Source organism: Euleptes europaea, chromosome 2, assembly GCF_029931775.1.
Source record: "Euleptes europaea isolate rEulEur1 chromosome 2, rEulEur1.hap1, whole genome shotgun sequence".
Classification (NCBI taxonomy): domain Eukaryota; kingdom Metazoa; phylum Chordata; class Lepidosauria; order Squamata; family Sphaerodactylidae; genus Euleptes; species Euleptes europaea.
In genome coordinates, this window is record NC_079313.1 from 58,589,364 (window position 1) to 58,611,270 (window position 21,907).

Genomic DNA, 21,907 nt, shown 5'->3' on the forward strand with positions numbered 1-21,907 from the left:
GGGACTCAAGGAGGATTACTCAGAGTGAGTCATAGAATCATAGAGTTGGAAGGGACCACCAGGGTCATTTGTCCAACCCCCTGCACAATGCAGGAAATTCATAACTACCTCCCCCCCACACCCCCAGTGACCCCTTCTCCATGCCCAGAAGATGCCCAAGATGCCCTCCCTCTCATGATCTGCCTAAGGTCATAGAATCAGCATTGCTGACAGATGGCCATCTAGCCTCTGCTTATAAACCTCCAGGGAAGGAGCGTTTACCACCTCTCGAGGAATACAAGCAACAAGATGGGACATCCAATGAACACTGAAATAGGATTTGGGTTGTAGAACCAACCAGAAGTCTAAAAAAACAGAACTGAAGCAAAGCGTAAGTGTTAACAGGGCACAGTAATTGATGCCAAATTACACAACAGGACCTCGGCCACAGTGCAAATTTCTCAGCAACTTTCTGCACAACTATTCACTATGGCAGTTCTGTGATCATTCAGCCAAAATAACACTTCAGCCAAAAATAACTTAACAGCCAAAATACATGTGTGTGGGTTATTTTCCCAGGGAAAAAAATGGTGGGTAAAAACCCTTTTGAGTTCTAACTCTGGTTTCACCCTGCCTTTGATTTTGATTCCGCTGCAGGTAGTTTTCAGGATGTAGATTGGAACTTGATTCATATGTTAAAGGCATGATGCAGAAGACAATTTTCACCCCTTGGATTTAGAAGTGTGTTTAGGATTGTCTTTTAAACGTCAAATTAGCGTGAGATAATTGGCCATCTCACTTGGTTATTCTCTGAAGTTCTGTAGGACCAGACAACGTGGATAATTCCCATTACCAAATTAGCATGTGAAGAATGTAGATTGAATAGCAACACAGTCCACAGTTTCAGAAACTAAATTTTATTTTGGTAATTCTCAGAGAGTTACATTAATAGCAGGAACAAAAAAACAGGACATAGCAGCAGGGTGACAGTATAATCCAGACAGTGAAAAATCCATTTACAATAGAAAACAAAATCACTATAAAAGCAAGACTTGAAAATACAGCCTGTCTTGCTCGTTTTCTCTTCAACTGAAGAAAGTTCAACATTAGAAGTGTCAGGTTCAATCCAGGGATGTATCATTTCCTTGTATCATCCCTATATAAGAAGCAATGCCTGTCTTTGGCATAGGGATCTTTGTAAGTTTAGGATTTTTCCATTGTGGTACATCTCATTCACCTCACTTTGAAGTTTCATCAGATGTCTATTATTTTGCTCTGAATTTCTTACTAATAATTATTTGAAATAGGTCTATGGGTTGATAAATGTACAAAATTTGAATCAAGCCAGAAGTCATGGAAAATTCTTGTCATTCCTATACAAATATTTCATTAATGATCACAAGCAAGTAGAAGTCACACACATAGAAGTAGAAGTCGCACAAGTAGAAATCACACAAGTACATTAATAATATTTTAGCATACATAGGGGCTAGGCTGAAGTGGAAAAGTTCTTGTAAGGTGTTTTTTTCTGTCCTCTCCTTTTTCGTTTTTTAATATCCAGCCTGATGAAGAGTTCTAGAGAACTCAAAAGCTGGCATACTGTGTTGTGTTATTTTGGATGGTCTTCATAAAAGGTACTATATCGTTGTTATCTTTAAGAAACAGATGTTTTAATGTATGAACACTCCTGTAACTGATTCATAGTTCCTTGATCTGGATAGTGGATTGACTGGTGAATTGGAGACAAGCAGAAGGAGGACCGGGAGATGTTGTGCAACATCCCTGGAAACCGTCTTTTTTCCCTTCTCTTTATTATCAACTCTACATAAATCTTTCCTAATTATCTTACTAGGACTTTACAGCAATTTTGTATGTGAAGTTTCCTAAAATCTTGCACTGTATGAAACCTATCACAAAGTGAGGGAGATGATGACTGAATGCTTCACCAGCTCCATTTCCTCCTTCAGGTATAGATCACAGACAATAGAAGCAGCTTTGCTTTTACTGGGAAATCTGTATACAAAAACTTACATGGCATGTGCCTGAATGTATCTTTTAAGGGAAAAAATCCTAATTAAACCTCTGCACACCTTCAAATGCTCAAGGCAAAACCTTTCAAACTTCAGATGGATCCAGCTAGTAATCTTTGATTTATTGGTGAAATCTTTTAATTTCTTATTTCACCCTTTTGAGACACTGACATATGTAAACAGCTAGTTTTTTTTAAATTAGCAGTACTGTTATCCTCTCTTGGTTCACACTTTTCCTTTGCTGTATTTTTAAATTAAAGATGAGATCAGCCTTGGATAGATTCCAGGCACTTGTCCTGTTTGAAATGAATGGGAGTCAATAAAGTTCATATAAAGGGAAAGTAGAGTATAAATCAATTCACAGTCATGAATTCTGCCTAAAGCATCCCATGACCCAATACTATCTGTATATTTCTGTCCTTTGGCTTTTAGTTGAGGGAAAAGAACAGGAAGAAAAAGATTCCACTGAGTCTATGGACAAGTACGAATGAGCTCTTCTTTTTACATGTTGTTTTTCTCAGGTGTTCAAATCCATCACATGGAACTTCCTACTGAGTGAAATAATCATGGGTCAAAATGCTACCTTCACATATATGTGCATATCTGATTAGTTCAAGTAGCATTTCCATATGCAATTCAGGAGAAATATTTTACAAACCATCGTCTTAGATTTCCCTTGGTTGATTGTCAACCTTTCTGCATTATAATATTCCAAAAGGCCCTCAACAGTCGTTGGAGGCCCACAGGAAACTAGCATTATCCACATATAATAACACTAATATTGGGAATTTTGGGTTTCTCAAAAAGGATGCCATATTGTTTACATACAAATTAAACAATAACGGAGCTAGCAGGCATCCTTGCCAAACACACTTCTGTAAAGGGATAGAATTGGACAAATGGTCTTCCAAATGACAGCGAACCCAACCTGAAGGAGAATCATATAACTTCTTAATTAACCATAACAATCTTTGGTTGATTGAAGATTTCCCTAATTTCTCCCACAAACAGTCCCTTGGGATTGAATCAAAAGCCACTTGAAGATCCATAAAATCCACATATAAATTGATTCTTGGTGTTGATGTATATTTCCTGGCTAGCAGCTCATTCCTGAGCCTTGCGGTGGCCGGGGAAGGTGTAGCCGAGGCGCTGCAGTGGTGCCTCCAAAGCCGCAAAGCTTCAAAAAGCCGTTTTTACAGTGCAAAAAAGAAAATTGGGCTTTTCCCCCCATAGAAAACAGTGATGCTGCGCTGCTGTTGCTGGAGGGGGCTTTCCTGGGCTGGAGGGGCTTTGGAAGCTGACTACCATCAGCTCCACCCCCGGGAACACCCCCCTACGCCGACGCCGCATATCTCTTCTGAGATTTAGGTCCCTAAAAGACTGTGGCATCAGAGGGGCAGCGTGTATTTCCATGGTGCCCAGGCACCGATGGAACTGCCCCCGCCACTGGCGTAAGTGCCTCTTATTCCATAATAAAAGGCCACTTATGCTGGGGGCAGGGTCACATCAACTCCAGATAACTTTCAGCCCCCCACCTCAAGAATGCAATGTAGACGATATAAAAACTAAGCAATGATCTATCGGAGACCTTCCAGGATAATATATTTTCCACTGTTTTTCCAAAAGCTTGAAGTGGTCTTATGCAGATAAGAGATAACGGACAGTGCCATGATAAACAGAATTAATTTTTAAGCCCATTACCTTCAGCTGTGCTTAGGATGGCACTGGGAGTCTTCTTGCAAGATCAAAATTTATGATTTATGATAACAGTATTTCTCTGTCCTGCTTTAGTGATGGTTGGTTGTTAAATGATTATAAAGCATAGCAGTATTTTACTTGAGCTGTTCTTTCTGTCAATTGGATAATATCACCAGTGGAGTAGTAGTGCTGATTAAGTAAAGGTAAAGGTTGTCCCCTGTGCAAGCACTTGATCAATACTGACCAATGGGGTGACGTCATGACATTTATCATGACATTTACTAGGCAGACTCTGTTTATGGAGTGGGTTGCCATTGCCTTCCCCAGTCATCTGCACTTTACCCCCAGCAAGCTGGGTACTCATTTTTAACATTCAATTATTGTTTATATAACTCAGCCTATAGCATTTACTTTCAAAGTGACTAGCTTATTTAGAAAGACTTTTTAAAAAAGATTACGTTATTATCAGAAACAAATCATAGTTTTAAGCAGCAACATATAACCAAGGGGAAACCAGTGGATGTTTATAAAAAAGGTATAAAGTCAGGAAAAAAGGAAAGTATATGATGATCTAGAGCAGGGGTCCCCAGTGTGGTGCCCATGGGTGCCATGGAACCTGTCACCACTTCTCCTTGTACCAGCCAAGTTGTTGTTGTTTTTTAGAAATCGGGAAGGACCCCAATTTGTCCTTCTTTATACAAGGACAGGGATCATTCCCTAAGGGACTGTATCAGGAAAGCCATCGTTTTACTAATGAAACTATATTGTTTCACTTTATCGACAGACTGCCTTCTGTGCACCTATTTAACTGAATTTTAGCAAATGCTTAGCACAGCCACTTTGTTGTTTTATAAGGCAATTTGGAAGTAGTGCTCATTCTTCAGTTCAGATCTTCTCCGCCATGTCTCCAGCTCTGTTTGTGAAGTGTTGCTATTGCCATAAATTCTAATCTGTGTTGAAAGACATAACTACAGGGACATTAGCTACAGGGACAACAGGCCACCTGTGAAGTAGTATACAGAATTTTTCTTATGTAGATAAGGAGAAACAGCTGAATGTTTATACAACAGCTACCCGGATGTATAAATTCAGGATCATGTGTATTATTATCTGCTTCATTGCCTTTGTAAATTGCTAGTGTTAAAAAGCCATAAGCACAATTTGGCAGACCTGTATTTCCACATATTAAAACACTTTAAAAGGCACCATTAAGGGGAAACAAAAAAGAGCATTATGAAATCCTGCAGATCCTTATATTCGGCTAGCTTGAACGGATTTGCAATTGATTCTTAAATCGCTATAGAAGAAGATGTTCTAATTGTGCATTTTCCTTTATGAGATCCTTCTGGTGGTTTTTAGGCATTGACTCAATCCCAGAGAAAGAAAGAAAAAGATGAGATATACCGGTATGACAAATATATAAGTGCAATAGATGTTTGCCATTTCTGGTGCTTGGTGCACACAGGTGAAATGACAGAAGCATGGTGTAGTATTTTGCCATATAAATACTCAGTGTGTGTTTTATTTCTATGTTTTAATGTGGAGTTTTAAATGTTTGTTGCTGTTATCTAAAATGTAGGCCTGTAGAGTAAGAAGGGCGGGGAGATGGATGGGTGAGAGAAGTTCTGATTAGGTAGTAGCTGTACCCAAGGGAGTAGAGTTGAATGGGTGGTTCAGAGAGAGGCTTTGTGTGAGAATTAGTGCTGAGCAGTGTGTGTGTGGAGGAAGGAACCTGAGTGAAGTGCTGTAGAGTGTGAGAGAAATCTGTGTTCTGGGTGGAAGATATTAGCCTGGGTGGCAAGATAGGAAGTTAAGCTTTGTGGAAGTTATGAACCAAGTGGCAAGTGTGGAAAATAAGCCTGGCTAGGTCTATTTAAGTAACCAATATGCTGTTGTACCTATCTGAAACCATTATGCTTATTAACCATACAGAAACTGTTATGCTGTTTTATTTCTAAATAAACTCTATTCGTGTTCAAGAAAAGCAACTGTTTGTTTTAAAGGATCCCACCCCCACTCACTGATCGTTCTGCCAATCTACCATATACGACTAAGCCATCCTGTTCTTTGGGCCCAACTAAGTATTCTAAGGTGAGAGCCTTTGGTGGCAGCGAAAATAAGGAAGGCAAGGAGGCAACATAACACATGTCACCTCAGAAAGTACAGAGAGGTGCCTTTACAGAGGTAACACATGACACGATCACACAGAAAAAGAGCAAAAATATTACACGTGTTTTCACATGTGGATCCCTGATAGGTTCTAGCACACACGTGTTATGTCTGTGTCATCTGTCCCATTGTTACACTGAATTATTCTCAGTGATTTTGATTGGTTGCTGTAAGTTTGCAGTAAGGGTCTGCCAAGTTATAAGATTTTGGCACTCAAATGTCATTGTAATTTATTTATGTATTTGATTCATTTATACCCAGCCTTTCTCCCCAGTGGGGACCCAATACAGGGTACATCATACTCCTCTCCTCCATTTTAACCTCACAACAACCCTGTGAGGTAGGTTGGGCTGAGAGAGTATAACTGGCCCAAGATCACCCAGCAAGTTTCCATGATGCCAAGTAGTTGTGACATCTGAATGTAGATAGATGGGTAGCATAAAACCAAGATTAAAAAACTTGGGGGTTTGTACCTAATGTGTCAACCACAGTTTGTACTAATTGTGATTTGCTATGATGCCTTAATACACAAAGCAGAGTTTGTTCAGTAGCAGTGCCCCATGTTGCCACCTGAGCACAGGGTCAGCATATGGGGAGGAAATCTGCCTGCTGGGAGGGAGGAGAGAGGCAAGAAACAGACAAACCAGTATTTGTTGCACAAACCATGGTTTAATCAATCCACAGTTTACCATAATGTCTGAACTCTGCCTGAGAATAGCAGTGCAGGGACAGAATATGAAAGGGTGGGTTATAAATTAGTATCACTTCGCATCTGAGAAGCTACTGTTGAAATTCTGACATAGTGTCCTGTTTCTTGAATGTATAGGTCTAATGCAGGGCCAGGAAAAGACCTTTGGGGAAACTCAGAGGAGCTTTTCTTTTGCGGTAGATATGGCTTTTTAGTCAGTGGTGATGTACATTGAAAAAAATATATGAGGATAGTCATCTGTAATGACAGAGTAATGAGACTTTTGAACATAATTAATAATTATCCATTTCATAAAGAATTTATCTTGATGTTTGAATGGCTGCAAGAATTACTTTAGCTTTAAACTGGAAATTTTCTTCCTTGCCTACCAGTGCTCAGTATGATGTGTGTGTGTGTGTGTGTGGGGGGGGAATCTTGGAGTCATTTGCATCAGAGAAGGTGCATCATATAGAAATATTCAGCAATATATCTAGTGCTACAGTTTATTTATTTTTCTGCATGGGGCTCTCTGTATAAAGACTTCTTAAAGATATAATGCTGTTTGACACATACACATGCCCTGAGGTGGTATTATATGATAATACTTGAATCATTTGAATGGCTTCCTTCTTTCTTATATTATGTAACACACAGTGCATTTTAGTATATAAAATTTCAATTTCATCTTTTTATTTGCTTTATAAGGAAAAACTAAAAGATTCTTTTAAAGTAATGCTCAACTAGTTGATATAGCTCTTTCCCTCCCCTTGCCTTTAAGGCAGCTCTTCTGTCATTGCTAGCAATCAGAGTATGATCTTACAAGCATTCAACCATGCACAATATTTTATGGGTATAAAAGTTCTGTATGCTTGGGCTCCATTTCATTTATTACTTGATATTGGGTCAGCGGCAGTTCACAGCAACATATGCCTGCAACAAATAAAATGCACCGCTGTCTAAGGCTAATTATGACACTAACCTTTGCAGTCTACTTCTTGAATCTTGCTGAATTGGTTCTTGTATAGAAAACAGAATGGGATATTTATCATGTGGGACTTCTTCCTTGTTTTCCGCCACACTACACATTGAGTGTTAAACACCTTGGTTTCTTCTTGGTTTGAGTCAATATGTACCTCCTCTTCTGCATATGTATAGCAGATGAGGGGTTGGATCCAGACTAACATTTCTTTGTGTGTAATGGCTTCCATTCCCAGAGTGTGATTTTCCTGCCACCCCTTTCCCATGGCAGCCCAGAATGCCTCCCAAAATCCTGATCCAGAAACACAATTTAAGAGGGCATTTTGGGTTGATGGGAGAAGGGGGAAAACCATGCTTCGTGGGTAGATATCCTTGTGCCCGTGTAAACATCTGGTCTAGATACAAGCCATGATCTCCAATTGAAGAAAGCTGATTTCATAGCAACAAACCAAAATGAAAACAATGTGTGTGCATGTAAATTAAGAGTAAGTAATTCAACAAAGAAAATCATATTCCTTAAAACTGGTCAAGCACTTATTTATTGCCTTAGCGCCAGCCTCATACTTTCGTATTTTAAACTCCTTCCTTCCTTGTTTTAACCCCATAATTGCCCTTTTGATCCTTTTCCATGTACTGGGCCATTTTTGTGTTATTGGCTCCAGGAAAGCAGTAGGCCCCCCACGAGTGGCTCAGCTCTGCTAATAGTGGGAATTGAGGAGACCCCCCACCCCAGACATGTGTCAAAAATTAATTTAGGGAACAATAATAAAAATGTCTACTAGCAAGTAAGTCCCATTTTATTCAATGGGGCTTACTCTCAGGAACGTGTTGTTAGGATTGCAGCCTTAAACGAAGTGCACTCAAATAGACAAATAACATGTAAATCTTTTATAATAGCAAATGTAGAAAACTGCTACTTAAATCATATGCACCGTGGTTGGCTATATCTATAATTTAGGGTCAGGTGTTATCCATACAAATGTGTGCCTGAGGGGGGGAAATGTGTTGTATCAATTAGCAGTGGCTGAGAATGTACTTGAACGTGGATATCTTAGGTCCAAGTCTACCACTGCCCTCCAGGCACACTGTTTTTATGCAGGGGTATCATAGTATATGGCTGAAATGGCATGTTATATATTGGGGAAACGTCTCATTTATATGTGCATAGCATAATGGGTTGGGCCTATGAGGGAGATTAGACATTTTTTCCTGTTTTACCTTGTGTTCTTGAAATATGAAAACTATGTGTGGATCAAAATTCCCCTTTTACTAAGCAGATCTTATTGACAGCAGTAGCTAATTCTAAATTTCGGAACAGTACAAGTATTAAATTTTGATATTGACTGCTTTTTTGCTGCACTAGATGCAGGAAAATGTTAAAAGGCTGAGAAAACGTTTTTTTGGTCCTAGAGCAGTGGTTCTCAACCTTTTTTGCTCCATTCCCCCCTTTACCATTGTTCAGAATATAATTCCCCCCCTTACCAAGATAGTCTAACTCAAAAAAACACACACACACAAAAAAAACCCCTACAGTTTTACAGATTGTACATAATCTGCAGGACATCACACTTTGCTGAATAGTGGTCCCGATTTCCTCCCAGAACCCTAAAATTCCTCCCCCCCAGGGAGGAATTCCCCTCTTGTTGAAAACTCATGTCCTGGATGACATCACTGTAAATTGCAGAGAGAAAAACATCTTGTTTTACAAGAATGTGTTTTATTCTCTGCTCACATATACAAATCCATGAGTTAGTAATTGAAAAAACACTGTAAAGTTTTTCAAAAGAAATATGATGTATGGATTTTTTTGGTCACGTTTCTATGTAAGAGCCTTGACCATCTGAGAAGAAGCAGAAGAATAGTTGGTTTTTATATGCCAACTTTTTACCACTTAAGGGAAAATCAAACCGGCTTACAATCACCTTCCCTTCCCTCCCCACAACAGACACCCTGTGAGGTAGGTGAGGCTGAGAGAGCATGACTTGCCCAAGGTCACCCATCTGGCTTCGTGTGTAGGAGTGGGGAAACAAATCCAGTTCACCAGATTAGCCTCCGCCGCTCATGTGGAGGAGTGGGGGATCAAACCCGGTTCTCCAGATCAGACTCCACCACTCCAAACCACCGTTCTTAACCACTACACCATGCTGATGTACAATGTAAAAATGGTGGTGGTGGAAAGTGCTGCTTAGTTGCCTCCTGCTTGTGGCAACCCCATAGGTTTTTCAAGGCAAGAGGCTTTCAGAGGTGGTTTGCCATTGCCTGCTTCTGCATAGCAACCCTGGACTTCCTTGTTTATCTCCCATCCAAATACCAACCAGGGCCAACACTGCTTAGCTTCCAAGATCTGACGAGATTGGGCTAGCCTGGGACATTCAGGTCAGGACACAATGTGAAAATAGACCTGCTGTATCCGTCCAGATCTTTTACTAAAAGAGATGAAGCGTTGTTCTTGCAGGATCAGTGAACTAGTAGACTACTTTCTTAGAGGCAATAAAACAAAGCAGCATACCATTCCAAAGGTAAGTGGTCCAAAAAAGACTATTGATTAGGTATGTGCACCTGGAGATTTCCAGTCCAAAATATGTCTCCAAAATACCTTATCAGTATTTTTCTGGTATGTTCCAGACAGCCAAAGCAATATTTGGGATTCCAGAATAGCAAATATCAATTCTCGAAAAATCCCACAAATATTTAGGAATATCTGGGAATATCCAGGGTCTCCATTTGAAGGCTTCCAGCACTGTTCTTCTCCCATTTTTAAGGTGTTTTAGGGTTCCTTGGCAACTTCAGGGAGGAGGGAAGTCAGCTTTTTCAGGCAATAGGTTCAGATTAGGACCAGTTGTTGTGTAGGTTCAGAACAAAATTTCTTGTTATGTCTTAATAACAGTTAACTGTAGGTGAGGTTTAGGTATTTTTTAAAAAATTCAAGGTTGGTTTGGCTTGGATTCTCTGGTTTGACATTGGCTCCTTTGGGCTTGTTGTTCTGTTTGCATTGGAGGCTTTTGGCCAGGGGTTGCTCTTGTGAGCTCAACTATGTATGTATGTATGTATGTATGTATGTATGTATGTATGTATGTATGTATCAAATTTATAATCCGCCCTCCCCAGCCTAGACCAGGCTCAGGGTGACTCACATAAATATAGATTATAAGATAAAACATGTTAAAATAATAGTTAAAAACCAGCCTGTACAGTCAATAATATGTAAGTGCCGGCAGCCGACTTATGGCGACCCCTTTTTGGGATTTTCATGGCAAGAGACTAACAGAGGTGATTTGCCAGTGCCTTCCTCTGCACAGCAACCCTGGTATTCCTTGGTGGTCTCCCATCCAAATACTAACCAGGGCTGACCCTGCTTAGCTTCTGAGATCTGACAAGATCAGGCTAGCCTGGGCCATCCAGGTCAGGGTCGTCAATAATATACAATAGCCTATATCCAAAAGGAGCTGCTTGTGTGAAATATAGGCCACAGCAAAGCCTGCTCACTCCACATCCCCAAAGGTAGAATGATTCAAGGTTGTTTGTGTACAGGGTAGGGAGGCCAGCATTGATGGAAACCAACTGTAGCTGGCCTCAACGAAGCAGGACATGTGGGAGAGATCCCCCCCTTCACAGTATCACAGCTGAAAATATTAAGGGAGAATTAATAGTGAAGTCACTGAAAAAAAACTGTCCAACACTCATTTCTTCCTTCTCCATCCCGCCTCTGACCTCGACCAGTGCTTATGCTGCTCTTCGTAGCTTCATATAGGTCTTTTATCCCTTCCTGGCCTATCACTCTGATGTCAAAGTGTGCCATTGATGTGTCGGTGACCTAGAACAAAATTTAGTTTTGAGTGTTTCTAAATTTAACACCACAAAAAGCAAGAGGAATATGAGAATGAAGCAATTATAGAAGGGCAAGTTCAAAGTGATTTGCATAAACTGTGGTTTGAAGGTACATGTTAAGTGGTGCCTGTAATTCATTGTATAGAAGGAATCTTGGAAGCATGAGCAAAGGCACGGTTTGTTTTGTTTGGTTTGGCTTAATATGACTGTATGGATTTATGCCAACGAAGCTTTTGTAGTGCTTCCCTGTCCTCATTTTAATAACCGTTATTTGCTAAGTGCATTACCTCATATTCTGGCTACAAGCCAGATGCATTCTGATGGAGGAGGAAAAAAACCAGGAGAGAGACGTGCCTTATTTCTACCTAATTATCCTTACTTTTTTCATTTTAAAATCTATTGTTTAAGGAAAATCAATAGTTTTCAGTAGATATTGAGAGAAATTAAAATGGTGCATGACAGGCAGTGCGTTTTAATCATTAGCAAATTTGAATTCTTAGCAGACCTGCTAAATGGGGGAAATACTATTTTCTTTTACATTTCTTCTTTCCCCCCCACAGCTTGGGTGCATGGCGACCCCAGAAAAGTGGCCTACCCCACTGACAGCTATGGGCAGTTCTGTGGTCAAAAAGGCACACCTAATGAGTGAGTACTGAAATCCCTTTGGCTTCAATTTTTACAGTACAATATGTCAGAAATAAAGGATTCTACAAATCACAAAGGTGACAGCAGACCCCGTCCCCCTCCACTGGCGTTTACTATGAGTTCACACCAATTAGGTTTCAAAAAAAAAAAAAAACTCAGGTGGGCAATTCAAAATTGTTCTGCTTTCCAAAGGCTGTTCATATCTCAACAAAATGTTGTTACTTCAGCCACCCTTTATAAAATGCATTCCGTCTGATTAGCCAGCATAAATTGGAGCATTTTACTTAGATATCCTTTGAGAAATGTAATTCCTAAGAGAAATAATAATTCTTAAGCACCTCAGACTGCATCTCATTTCTTTAAACTAGCCTTTCCTTGTTCAGTAAGTATCTGTGACAAAGAATGTCTGTCAGTGACTATATGTGAGAGGGACATACAGGGAGTAGGTGAAGCTTAAAGAAGCAGACTCTGAGCTGCTGGGGAAAAGGGTTTTTTTTACTCTGGGTTCTGGTGTGATGGGTTGTGCCTAATGTGACTGGGGGGGAAACCCTGAAGGGTGATGAAAGAGAGAGTTTGGGGGAAAAGGTCCCTACTCTAGTCATGGGGGGAGGAATAGTCTCTGAGGAAAGAGGTATTCCTGGCCCAAGTATTGTGAGAGAAGTACTTTAAGCACTGTGAAGTAATTCCACAGAGAGAAAAAGGAAGGGAGAAGGGACAATCTCTATACTTCCTTGTTTTAGGCACAAGAGTATACACATCAACACCTGTGTGCAGGTTCTGGGACTAAGCTACTTTAAAGAGTTGGAAACCTGGGTTAAGTACAATAACATCTGTGCTGTATTTGTCAAGCTACTTATTATTTATGTAAAAAAGTTGTACCTTTCCCTAATACTAGTTTTTCCTTCAATACCTTTCCCTGTGAAGTGTAATAAAATTCTGTTACTTTATTGTTGAACTGAATAAAGCTTCTGGCATCTCAATTATCTGAGGTAAAATGAAGCAGGATATGTGGGAGAGATTCCCCCCCCCCCTTCACAGTATCACAGCTGAAAATATTAAGGGAGAATTCTTCTACTTGCTTATCGCTAGCCTTAAAAATATGCCTTTTTCCTAGTGGAAATGTGTCTATGCCATAGATGATCTCTGAGCCAAGAGCCATTTTCAGTGTGCAGTTTTCCTCAGAAAACCCTTGGCGGATGATGTGATTTGCCCACTATTGTAATCTACCTATGTAATTTCCCACCTGTTAACAAACACAGATCTTTGAGTACCTGTAGTGCCCTCTGGGGACAGGGGAACATCATATCTAGAATCCATGGGGTCTTGAGATCACCAGGGAGTCACTGTTTCCTTGTGCAGGTTGCTTTATTCATCATCCCACCCACTGCAACCCCCCTCCTCCTTCTCTAGCCAGCCTCCTTCCATTTCCCCTTTCTTCTTTTTTATAGCCCCAGCTTCACACCTGGCCCTTGAGTTAAGCTCTGCCCTCCTCTGTTATCCACTCTTCACAGCCATGCCCTGCTTGAAAACACCTGGGTCCAAACAGCCATTATTCTCCCACTCAGGCTCACTGCCGCCATACCTTTCCATCTTACCTGGGCTGCCCTGCCAAGGATGCCCTGTTGCTGAGCTATCCTGATTGCACCTTCCTGCCCCTGGTTCTATCCTGTTCCACCCAAATGAGCCTTGCTGCTGGGTCCAAGGTCTTGTCCTGCTTTGCCTAGCAGTTCATTGCTGGGTAGCTTGTTACAGTACCTCAAAGTGCTTAAAGAATCACAGAGTTGATGGAGCTGAGTGAGCCCTTGGTCCAGTTCTCTTCTGTAAAATAACATTGCTAAAGTATTCAACACCGTTTTTCCTTTCATTGATATCTAAGTATTGGAACTGGAGGGCAGATAACCCTCTTACTCACTCCTGATACCAAATGCACCTATTTTACTATTTGGAGAACAAGCTGCAAGCATGTGAAAAGATGTGGGAGGGGGGAACGGTTTTGAAATACCACTCTAAAGGTCTCCCTTTACAGATTCGAGCAGGATAATTTCCCCTCAGCCTTGTTCTTCCTTTAACTGACTCAACAACGCTCAATATTCCATCCTTCTGCAACACATCCATCCCCTGTTAGAGCATTTTTCTTCTTTTAGTTAATCTATAAGTGTGTGTTTTCTTGCATATCTGAGGAATACCCCCAAACATGTAGAGACCATGCCTTGTTTGTGGAAGGCTGGGTTTTGCTTGTTTTGTGATAGGGGTTATCCTATTTACTATTATAGTGAGGCTTATTGTTTAAGATTAGAGATAGCCACCTGGCTTCTTCTCAGATGATTTTTCATACCAAACATAACAGCTGGAGACAGCAAGGGGCAGTGTAGGGGGTAAAAGAATCTCTTATCCAAACCCCCCCCCCCAGCCTTCTTGCTTTGAGAGCCCTGAGAATCCAAGCAGCCCACCTATTTAGTTTCTCTTGTGGCTGAGTGCCTTGCTACTGCTGCTGCTACCACCTCTGAAAGATGGTTGCTACTGCTTGCTTTGACTCCGCCCTTCCACTTCCCCAGCAGCAGGGTAGCAGATATGCAACTGAGAGGGAGCAAACACAAATGTTGGCTATGCAGGCGTTTATTTCCTTGAAAAGTAAACTACAATTCTCAGCCTCCCTAGTTAGAAGGAGGAAGACTGAGAAAACTGATTCAAGAGCCAGGCTCGAGCAGGACAGAGCAAGTCGGCTGAAAACAAAAAGGGATCTGAAAATCATTCTGCATGTGTCCATGTTGGGTGTGGGGTGGAGGGAGAAGCAAAGATAAAAAGGGAGGAATCTCAAAGTTGACAGAAGAGTTGTTGGTTCTGGTTTCGAAGGGAGGTGAGAATAGCATTAGGAACGTGCTGTACAAGCTTTCATATTCCCTAGAACTCTTTGTTAGTCTAGATGTTCAGTAAAAAAAAAAGCAAAAAAAGGGGGATACAAAAGCCCTATTTTTTTAATCTGTGTTGATAATGCTGCACCTTAAAAAGGATGTTGTAGAGCTGGGAAAAGGTAACCAAAATTAATAAGGGGTTTGAATTCTTGTAAAGAAAGCTAAAAATGTTCAATTTAAAAAAGGTGACTAAGGGGGAAGAGGTGATAGAGGTTTATAAAATCATGGCCTTTAGAACGTGGATATATGCAGTAAAGTTGATTAACACTCTGTTCCAGAGAAACAAAAGAAACATGTCACACTACATATAATTAAGTTGTGGAACTTAGCAACACCAGGTGTAGTGACAGCCAGTTCCATAGGGAGATTAAACACATTCATGGAGAATAGATCCATTAATGGCCATTAGTCATGATAGCTAAATGGAACCTTCATGTTCAGGAGCAGTGTGCCTCTACATATCTGCAGCTGGGGGCAGCAACAGGGGAATGCTTCCAATCTGTGATCCTGTGTGGGCCTTCCAGAGCATCTGGATTTTGTGAGAAACAGGATACTGATCTAGAGGGAACATTGGTCTGATCAAGGAGGACTTTTCTTATGTTTTTAAAAAGATGTTTCAGGTATGATAGAAAGCTAGGTGTGCCAACCTCCAGGTAGTAGCTGGAGATCTCCTGCTATTACAACTGTTCTCCAGCCGATAGAGATCAGTTCACCTGGAGAAAATGGCTGCTTTGGCAATTGGACTCTATGGCATTGAAGTCCCTCCCCTCCCCTCCGCTCCCCAAACCCTGCCCTCCTTAGGCTCCGCTCCAAAAACCTCCCGCCGGTGGCAAAGAGGGACCTGGCAACCCTATAGAAAACCCACAAACCTGCCGTTTGTAACAGTTTAAAATGGAGTTCAGGTGATATTGTAGATGCAATAAAGTATAGACTGTGCTGGGACCATAACAGAATTACAAAAATTCCAGAGAAACAAAAGAAACGTGTCACACTACATATAATTAAGTTGTGGAACTTAGCACCACCAGGTGTAATGACTGCCAGTCCAGATGGCAGCATGGATGCCAGCCTAAACCTTATAGGTGAAGGGACTGTTTACTTGGGATTTTGCATATGTTCAGGGGTACTATTTACTATATATTACTCGAATATTACAAAACTGTAGCACTAAGAAATGGCTTGGGATCTGAGTTCTTCCAGGTCCTGGAAGTATATAATAAAGCAAGGCATCTCTAGAGGAGGAGACAGGGAAAATTGCCCAGATGTTGGCTCTGAAGAGGAGGGGGATGGGCAGAAGAGAGAAAGAACATCATTTTGATAGTTCAGCATTTTAGAAGTGACAGTAGTTCCAAAGATAAGAAACACAAAGCAAGAAAATAACCTTTATTTTGTGATGTTGCACTGCATCATGAAAGTTGTTGTTCCTCTCTGGTTTTGATAACTTTTAGCCTTCCATTGGATATGGCAAAAGTGGGACTGTTCTTAATTAAAACTCTCCTCATCATTTTCTTAGTAATGTGAGTTAGGAAAATGCTTCCTGGAGACCAAGCCGTATGATGGACTGGATTAATAAAATGTTGGAACTAGCAGAAATGGCGAAACTTACTGCATTAGTAAATCAAAAGGAGAATATGGAATTTGTGAGAGAATGGGAGGCATGGACAATATACTGTGTAAATGAATTTAACTTGGGAAATATAAAAGGTTATGTTTTGATCTAATTCAACTGATTAAACTAGAAATAATAACAATGTTAATTCGAAAATATATGTAATTAAGTCGAAAATATATGTAATTAAATTTATAAATGAAATGCTGTAATGAATTAGAATTTAAATACAAAGGGGAGAACAGAGATATCAAATAGAAAGAAGAGGGGAGAGAGGAAGTCAACAAGTTAGAATTTATATTGTTTAGATAAATATTGTTTATGTTGTACAATTATGTTAAATTGAATAATGGAACTGAATGTGATTTAAGTAGAATATATATATATAAAAGAGAGACCAAGCCGTATGATGAAAGGTTGAGGGACTTGGGAATGTTTTGTCAGGAAAAGAGGAAGTTGAGCGGGGGACATGATTGCTCTCTCTCTCTCTCTCTCTCTCTCTCTCTCTCTCTCTCTCTCTCTCTCTCTCTCTCTCTCTCTCTCTCGTTAATTTAATTCATTTTTTAAACGGGGTACAGAATAAGAAAAAAGAGAAAAGACAGGGAAAATCTTACAATTCATTTTGTGTCCGTGCCCGGCAAAGCCCGTCCACATATCTTTATTATCCTTTTTAAAATTATTATTATTAGTGTCATTGATCTTTTTGAGATACAAGAAGGTGAAGGGGAGGGGTAAAGCCTGGGGAATAGGGAGATGGTACGTGTGCTATGGTCCCTCAATCCATGGTTTTGCGTCTGATAGTACTTCACGTGAAAGGCTGTCACTTAGAGGAGGGCAGGGAGCTGTTCCTGTTGGCAGCAGAGGATAGGACTCGCAGTAATGGGTTTAAATTACAGGTAGAAAGGTGCTGGCTGGACATTGGGGATTTTTTTTTACAGTGAGAGTTGTTTAGCAGCAGAATTGGCTGCCTAGGGAGGTGGTAAACTCTCTCTCTCAGGCAGTCTTCAAGCAGTGGCTGGACAAACACTTGTCAGGGATGCTCTGGGCTGATCCTGCATTGAGCAGGGATTGGACTAGATAGCATGTATGGTCCCTTCGAACATGACACTTAGAAATTTCCTGTGGATGACATTTACAACAAAAAAAATTCATCTGAACATAGCTATTAAAAAGACTCAATGCATATTGGTGTATGTTATTCAAGACAGTTGTGAAAAATATATTTTACACATTAGTTCTGCTACTTCTGAATTCATAAAGAATGGCCTGCATTTTTGAAATCTTGTGAGGATGGGGATTTACATTGAAAAAAAGCAGTTGCATTTGAAATTGTGGTCTCAGTTTCCTAAACATATTAATTGTATTAAGGTCACTTTACTCAGCCTTTTCAGCAGTCATGACTTCTGACTGATTTGCATGTGTTAATGTGTTTTAATAATATATAGAATGTTTCTGTGATGTATAGAAAGTGTCTGTGACAGCCTTAGATGAAACCCTGCATATGTGGCCCATAGCTGACATGGATTGCTGATTAACACCTCTAGGTTTAGCAAGCCCAGAAACTGGTACTCATACCTTGACGGAAATTAAAATTGGAGATAGATTCTAATCTTTGTGTCATTGCTTTTCAGAGCACCTTGGCATACAGCAATAAAATGCAAATAAATGTTGCAGTGCTTTCAACAAATATTACACAAGTAAATATTTTAGAAGATTTGAAACTCTAAAACACTTCAGAATTCATAGATCATGAGGGAGGAACATTGAACAACAATGAGTTCCCTAGTGCAGATTAAGTCCATCTGGTGTTCCCACTAGAACCCCTCTAGGGAATTCCTTCTGCACCTTAATCTGTCTATTAATCTCCATGTAAACTCTAAATTTGCATCTGGAAGACTACAGTACCAACATGAATTACAGGCTTATTGTAAAGGACACAGATCTATTACTATGTGGCTGTTTTCTTCTGTTCTGCATATTTATTTTGTGATATTTTTGCTACATTACTGTCAGCAGCTGGTCAAACACTTCAGCTCCAGCATAAAGAATACCAACTAAAGGTAGAAATTGGGGTAAGGAGTTGCCCAGATCTTTACCTAAGACGTTGGTTTCCAGAGCCAAAAAATCTGTTGGTTGATTTTTTGGTGCCACCTTGTGATTAATATAAAAACCACTACCTTTTTTGTTCAGTGTGGTATGTTTTCAAATTATTGTCAAAAACATTATATGCAACAAGACAGAGCTGTCCTAGATATGTTTATTCAGAAGTCAATTCCATGTTGTTGAATGAGGTTTAACTTAAGAAAGGATTCACTGGATTGCAGCTATTTTCATGATAATAGGAGCACTACTGCTTAGATGGGTGACATGCAAAAGGAAGTCTTAATGCCATGAAATCTAGAATGACATAGAAGTAAGTTGATGTCATCCAGGGCTGTAGCACAGAGAAATATTTTTGTCTCCAGAGTTAGACTTCAGTTGTGTTAGTCTGAATTACCTATAATGTCTGTGGGGGTGTCTTAATAAACAGTCTGAATTTTACAGTGGTCTTTAACAACTGAATATTTAGTATGTATTCAACATACTGTTTTTTCTAAATATGCACAAGACTGAAACTAGTTAATTGTACCCATTCCTCTCTAGGAACAAGACAATTTTGTTTTACTTTAACATTCTGAAATGTGCCAGCCCTATAGTGCTTATAAACCTACAGTGCCCTACAACACAGGTAAGTAATAGGTAACTTGGAAAGCATGCCATATTTCATGTTAAGAGCTACTTGTGAGCTGATTTCTTTTTACAGTTTCCACTTTCTTTATGGTAGGAAAGAAAATATAAACATCACTGTCATTACCCACAGATTACCTTTTACAGAATATATGGCAATACAAGAACATGTAAAAGAAAATGGCTTGTCCATTGTAAATGTGACTGTTGAAAGTACATGTTTGAATTGCTGTGACTATCATTTATTCTGCTCTATGTGTCTATGCAATATTACAGCATTTGCATTGGAATTTTTTTGAAATGGTTGTACTGTTTCTTTGCCCATCTATATATATATATATATATATATATATATATATATATATATAGAGAGAGAGAGAGAGAGAGAGAGAGAGAGAGAGAGAGAGAGAGAGAGAGAGAGAGAGATCAATGCTTCACCTTAAGTGACCCTTTGGCTTGGCTAATCACTTGCTGATGCTAATCAGTGCCTCATTTAGAAAGGACAATAGTCTGTCTGATGTTGCTTTTATCAAAGTGATGGCATTGTGCCTCACTGCTCTCAAAGGATAGTAACTATAATTGTAGAGGACTCATTTGTGAATTTATGCATTTACCACTGTGTAACATACCAAGCCTATATGACAGAACTTGTCTGCTGAGGGGTGAGGCAATATTTTCTTGCCATGGCAGCCCATCAAGGCTTCACCACCCAGGCATTCCCTCATTCTCTGGCCTCTCCAATAAGAGGTGGAGACAACTAAGGTTGTGATATTTTGTATAATTTGCTTTCAGTTACAAAGTCCTGGGTTTTACTGCCAGATTATATCCTGGTGGTCCATCTATCCATTACTGCTTCCTTGTGCCACTGGTCAAGGTTCTGGTCCAGTTCCCAGGACTCCTTACTTGTTGCCTCTAGCTTCTGCATCCTGCTACATGGTTAGGCTTTGAGATAGGTACACCCCAAGAGAGTAACCTGCTGTTCTCCTGGCCAGGTATGCAACCTCCTCTGGGATGTCCTGATCCCATTGTAGTCAAGTGATGGATTGAATCTATTACATACCCATTTATTTCTCTGCATTGCTATACAAAGTGGATGGTATGCGTGCATTGGTGATTTGTCCATAATTAACTTGGCTGAATGTTCTTGATTCCTTGAACTTCAGTCAAATTAGCTGTACTTTTTAAAATTTGCAAATTAAATCTAAACATTTTCCTGTACTTATTTATTTAGAAAATTTCTATACTGCCTCTTCAGAGAACCTGCTCAAAGTTGCTGAAAAATTAAAATGTAATGAAAACACAACACAATGAAAGTTAAAAATTAAAATCTCAATGTTACAGACTCAGCCAGGGCATTAAAAGGTCATAAAACATTGAGCACCTTAAAACATGTTTACAGGCCGAAGGGCAGTACTGATTATTGGTAATTCAAGCACAGCATGGAAAGCTTTCACATTTTCAGTAAATTGAACAAATGTGTTTTCATTTAATAAATTCAAAAGTCTGAGTGTTTCGTTTACAAAACCAAGAAAAGAGATTTATAATACAAAACTGAAGTTCTGTTTAATAATGAAGAGGTTTGATTTACTTTGTTGTTAATCACACTTTTTACAAATGAGCTATGAATGGCTGAAATGTTTTTTTTTTAAAGATTTAGGAAGGGAAGTAAGCTTCTAAATATCAGAATATAAAATAATTAATTACACATAATTAATTTTGCATGCCAGTTATGTCATGTCATGATATATTGTACTTTATTCCAAGGGATTCTAATTGAATCTCTTCAAAAGAAACTATATGAACAAAATTAAGATGTGGCATATATTTCTGCAAGACCACTGCAATGCCATGCTTTATATGCCCCATCCTAAGCAGTTGTCTGCTGGCACAGCACATTTTGGCATTAGAACATACATCTTAGCAATCCACGGAAACTGGTTTTTGTGTTTTATGACATTGCAAAGAATTACAGCTTGAATAATGCCTAGTCCAGCCTAGCCTTAACCCGTAAGCAACCTTAAAGTGATGCAAATTTACAACTCATTCCTGAGCCTTGCGGTGGCCAGGGATGGCGTAGCTGTCCAAATAACTGCTTTGAAGGCGCCGTGGCAGCGTTTCAGCTACCTGGTGCAGCAATGCTGTTGCTGGAGGGGGTGTACCCAGGCTGGAGGGGCTTTGGAAGCTGACTACCATGAGCTCCACCCCAGGAATGCCCCCTCACACCAGTGCCACTTACCTCTTCCGGGATTTAGGTCCCAGAGAGACTGCAGCATCGGAGGGATAGTGCCCAGGCACCGACGGAACTGCCCCCGCCGCCAGCGTAGAGGCCACTTATGCTGGCAGCGGCGTCACGCCGCCTCCAGAGAGCTTTCAGCCCCCCACCTCAACCTGTAAGAGAGCAAAGTAATTTTAACTGTTGCAGACTTTTTATTATCAGTGCTAGTATATTCTGAGTATCTTGTATGGAAGCTACTCCATGTGGATATCCATTTGCTGCATTGCCTTCAAGGGCAGATTGTATTATTTTGCGTCCTTGAAGGGAAAATTTTCTTTTGAATATACATATATAAAACCACTCTAAAATAACATTAATACATCAATCACTTTTTACCAGGCAGAGTGACTTGGAAAGAAGCTGTGGTTG

The 21,907-nt window shown here is 40.0% G+C and overlaps 1 protein-coding gene across 1 annotated transcript in view; it reads left to right on the forward strand.

Moving 5' to 3' along the window:
* SLC44A5 (solute carrier family 44 member 5) overlaps positions 1-21,907 on the forward strand; it is a 198,255-nt gene that overhangs the window by 135,642 nt on the left and 40,706 nt on the right. Inside the window, exons 4-5 of the mRNA XM_056844755.1 lie at positions 11,931-12,015; positions 19,180-19,264. Coding sequence (XP_056700733.1) covers positions 11,931-12,015; positions 19,180-19,264 — 170 coding nt within the window. The remainder of the gene's footprint in view (positions 1-11,930; positions 12,016-19,179; positions 19,265-21,907) is intronic.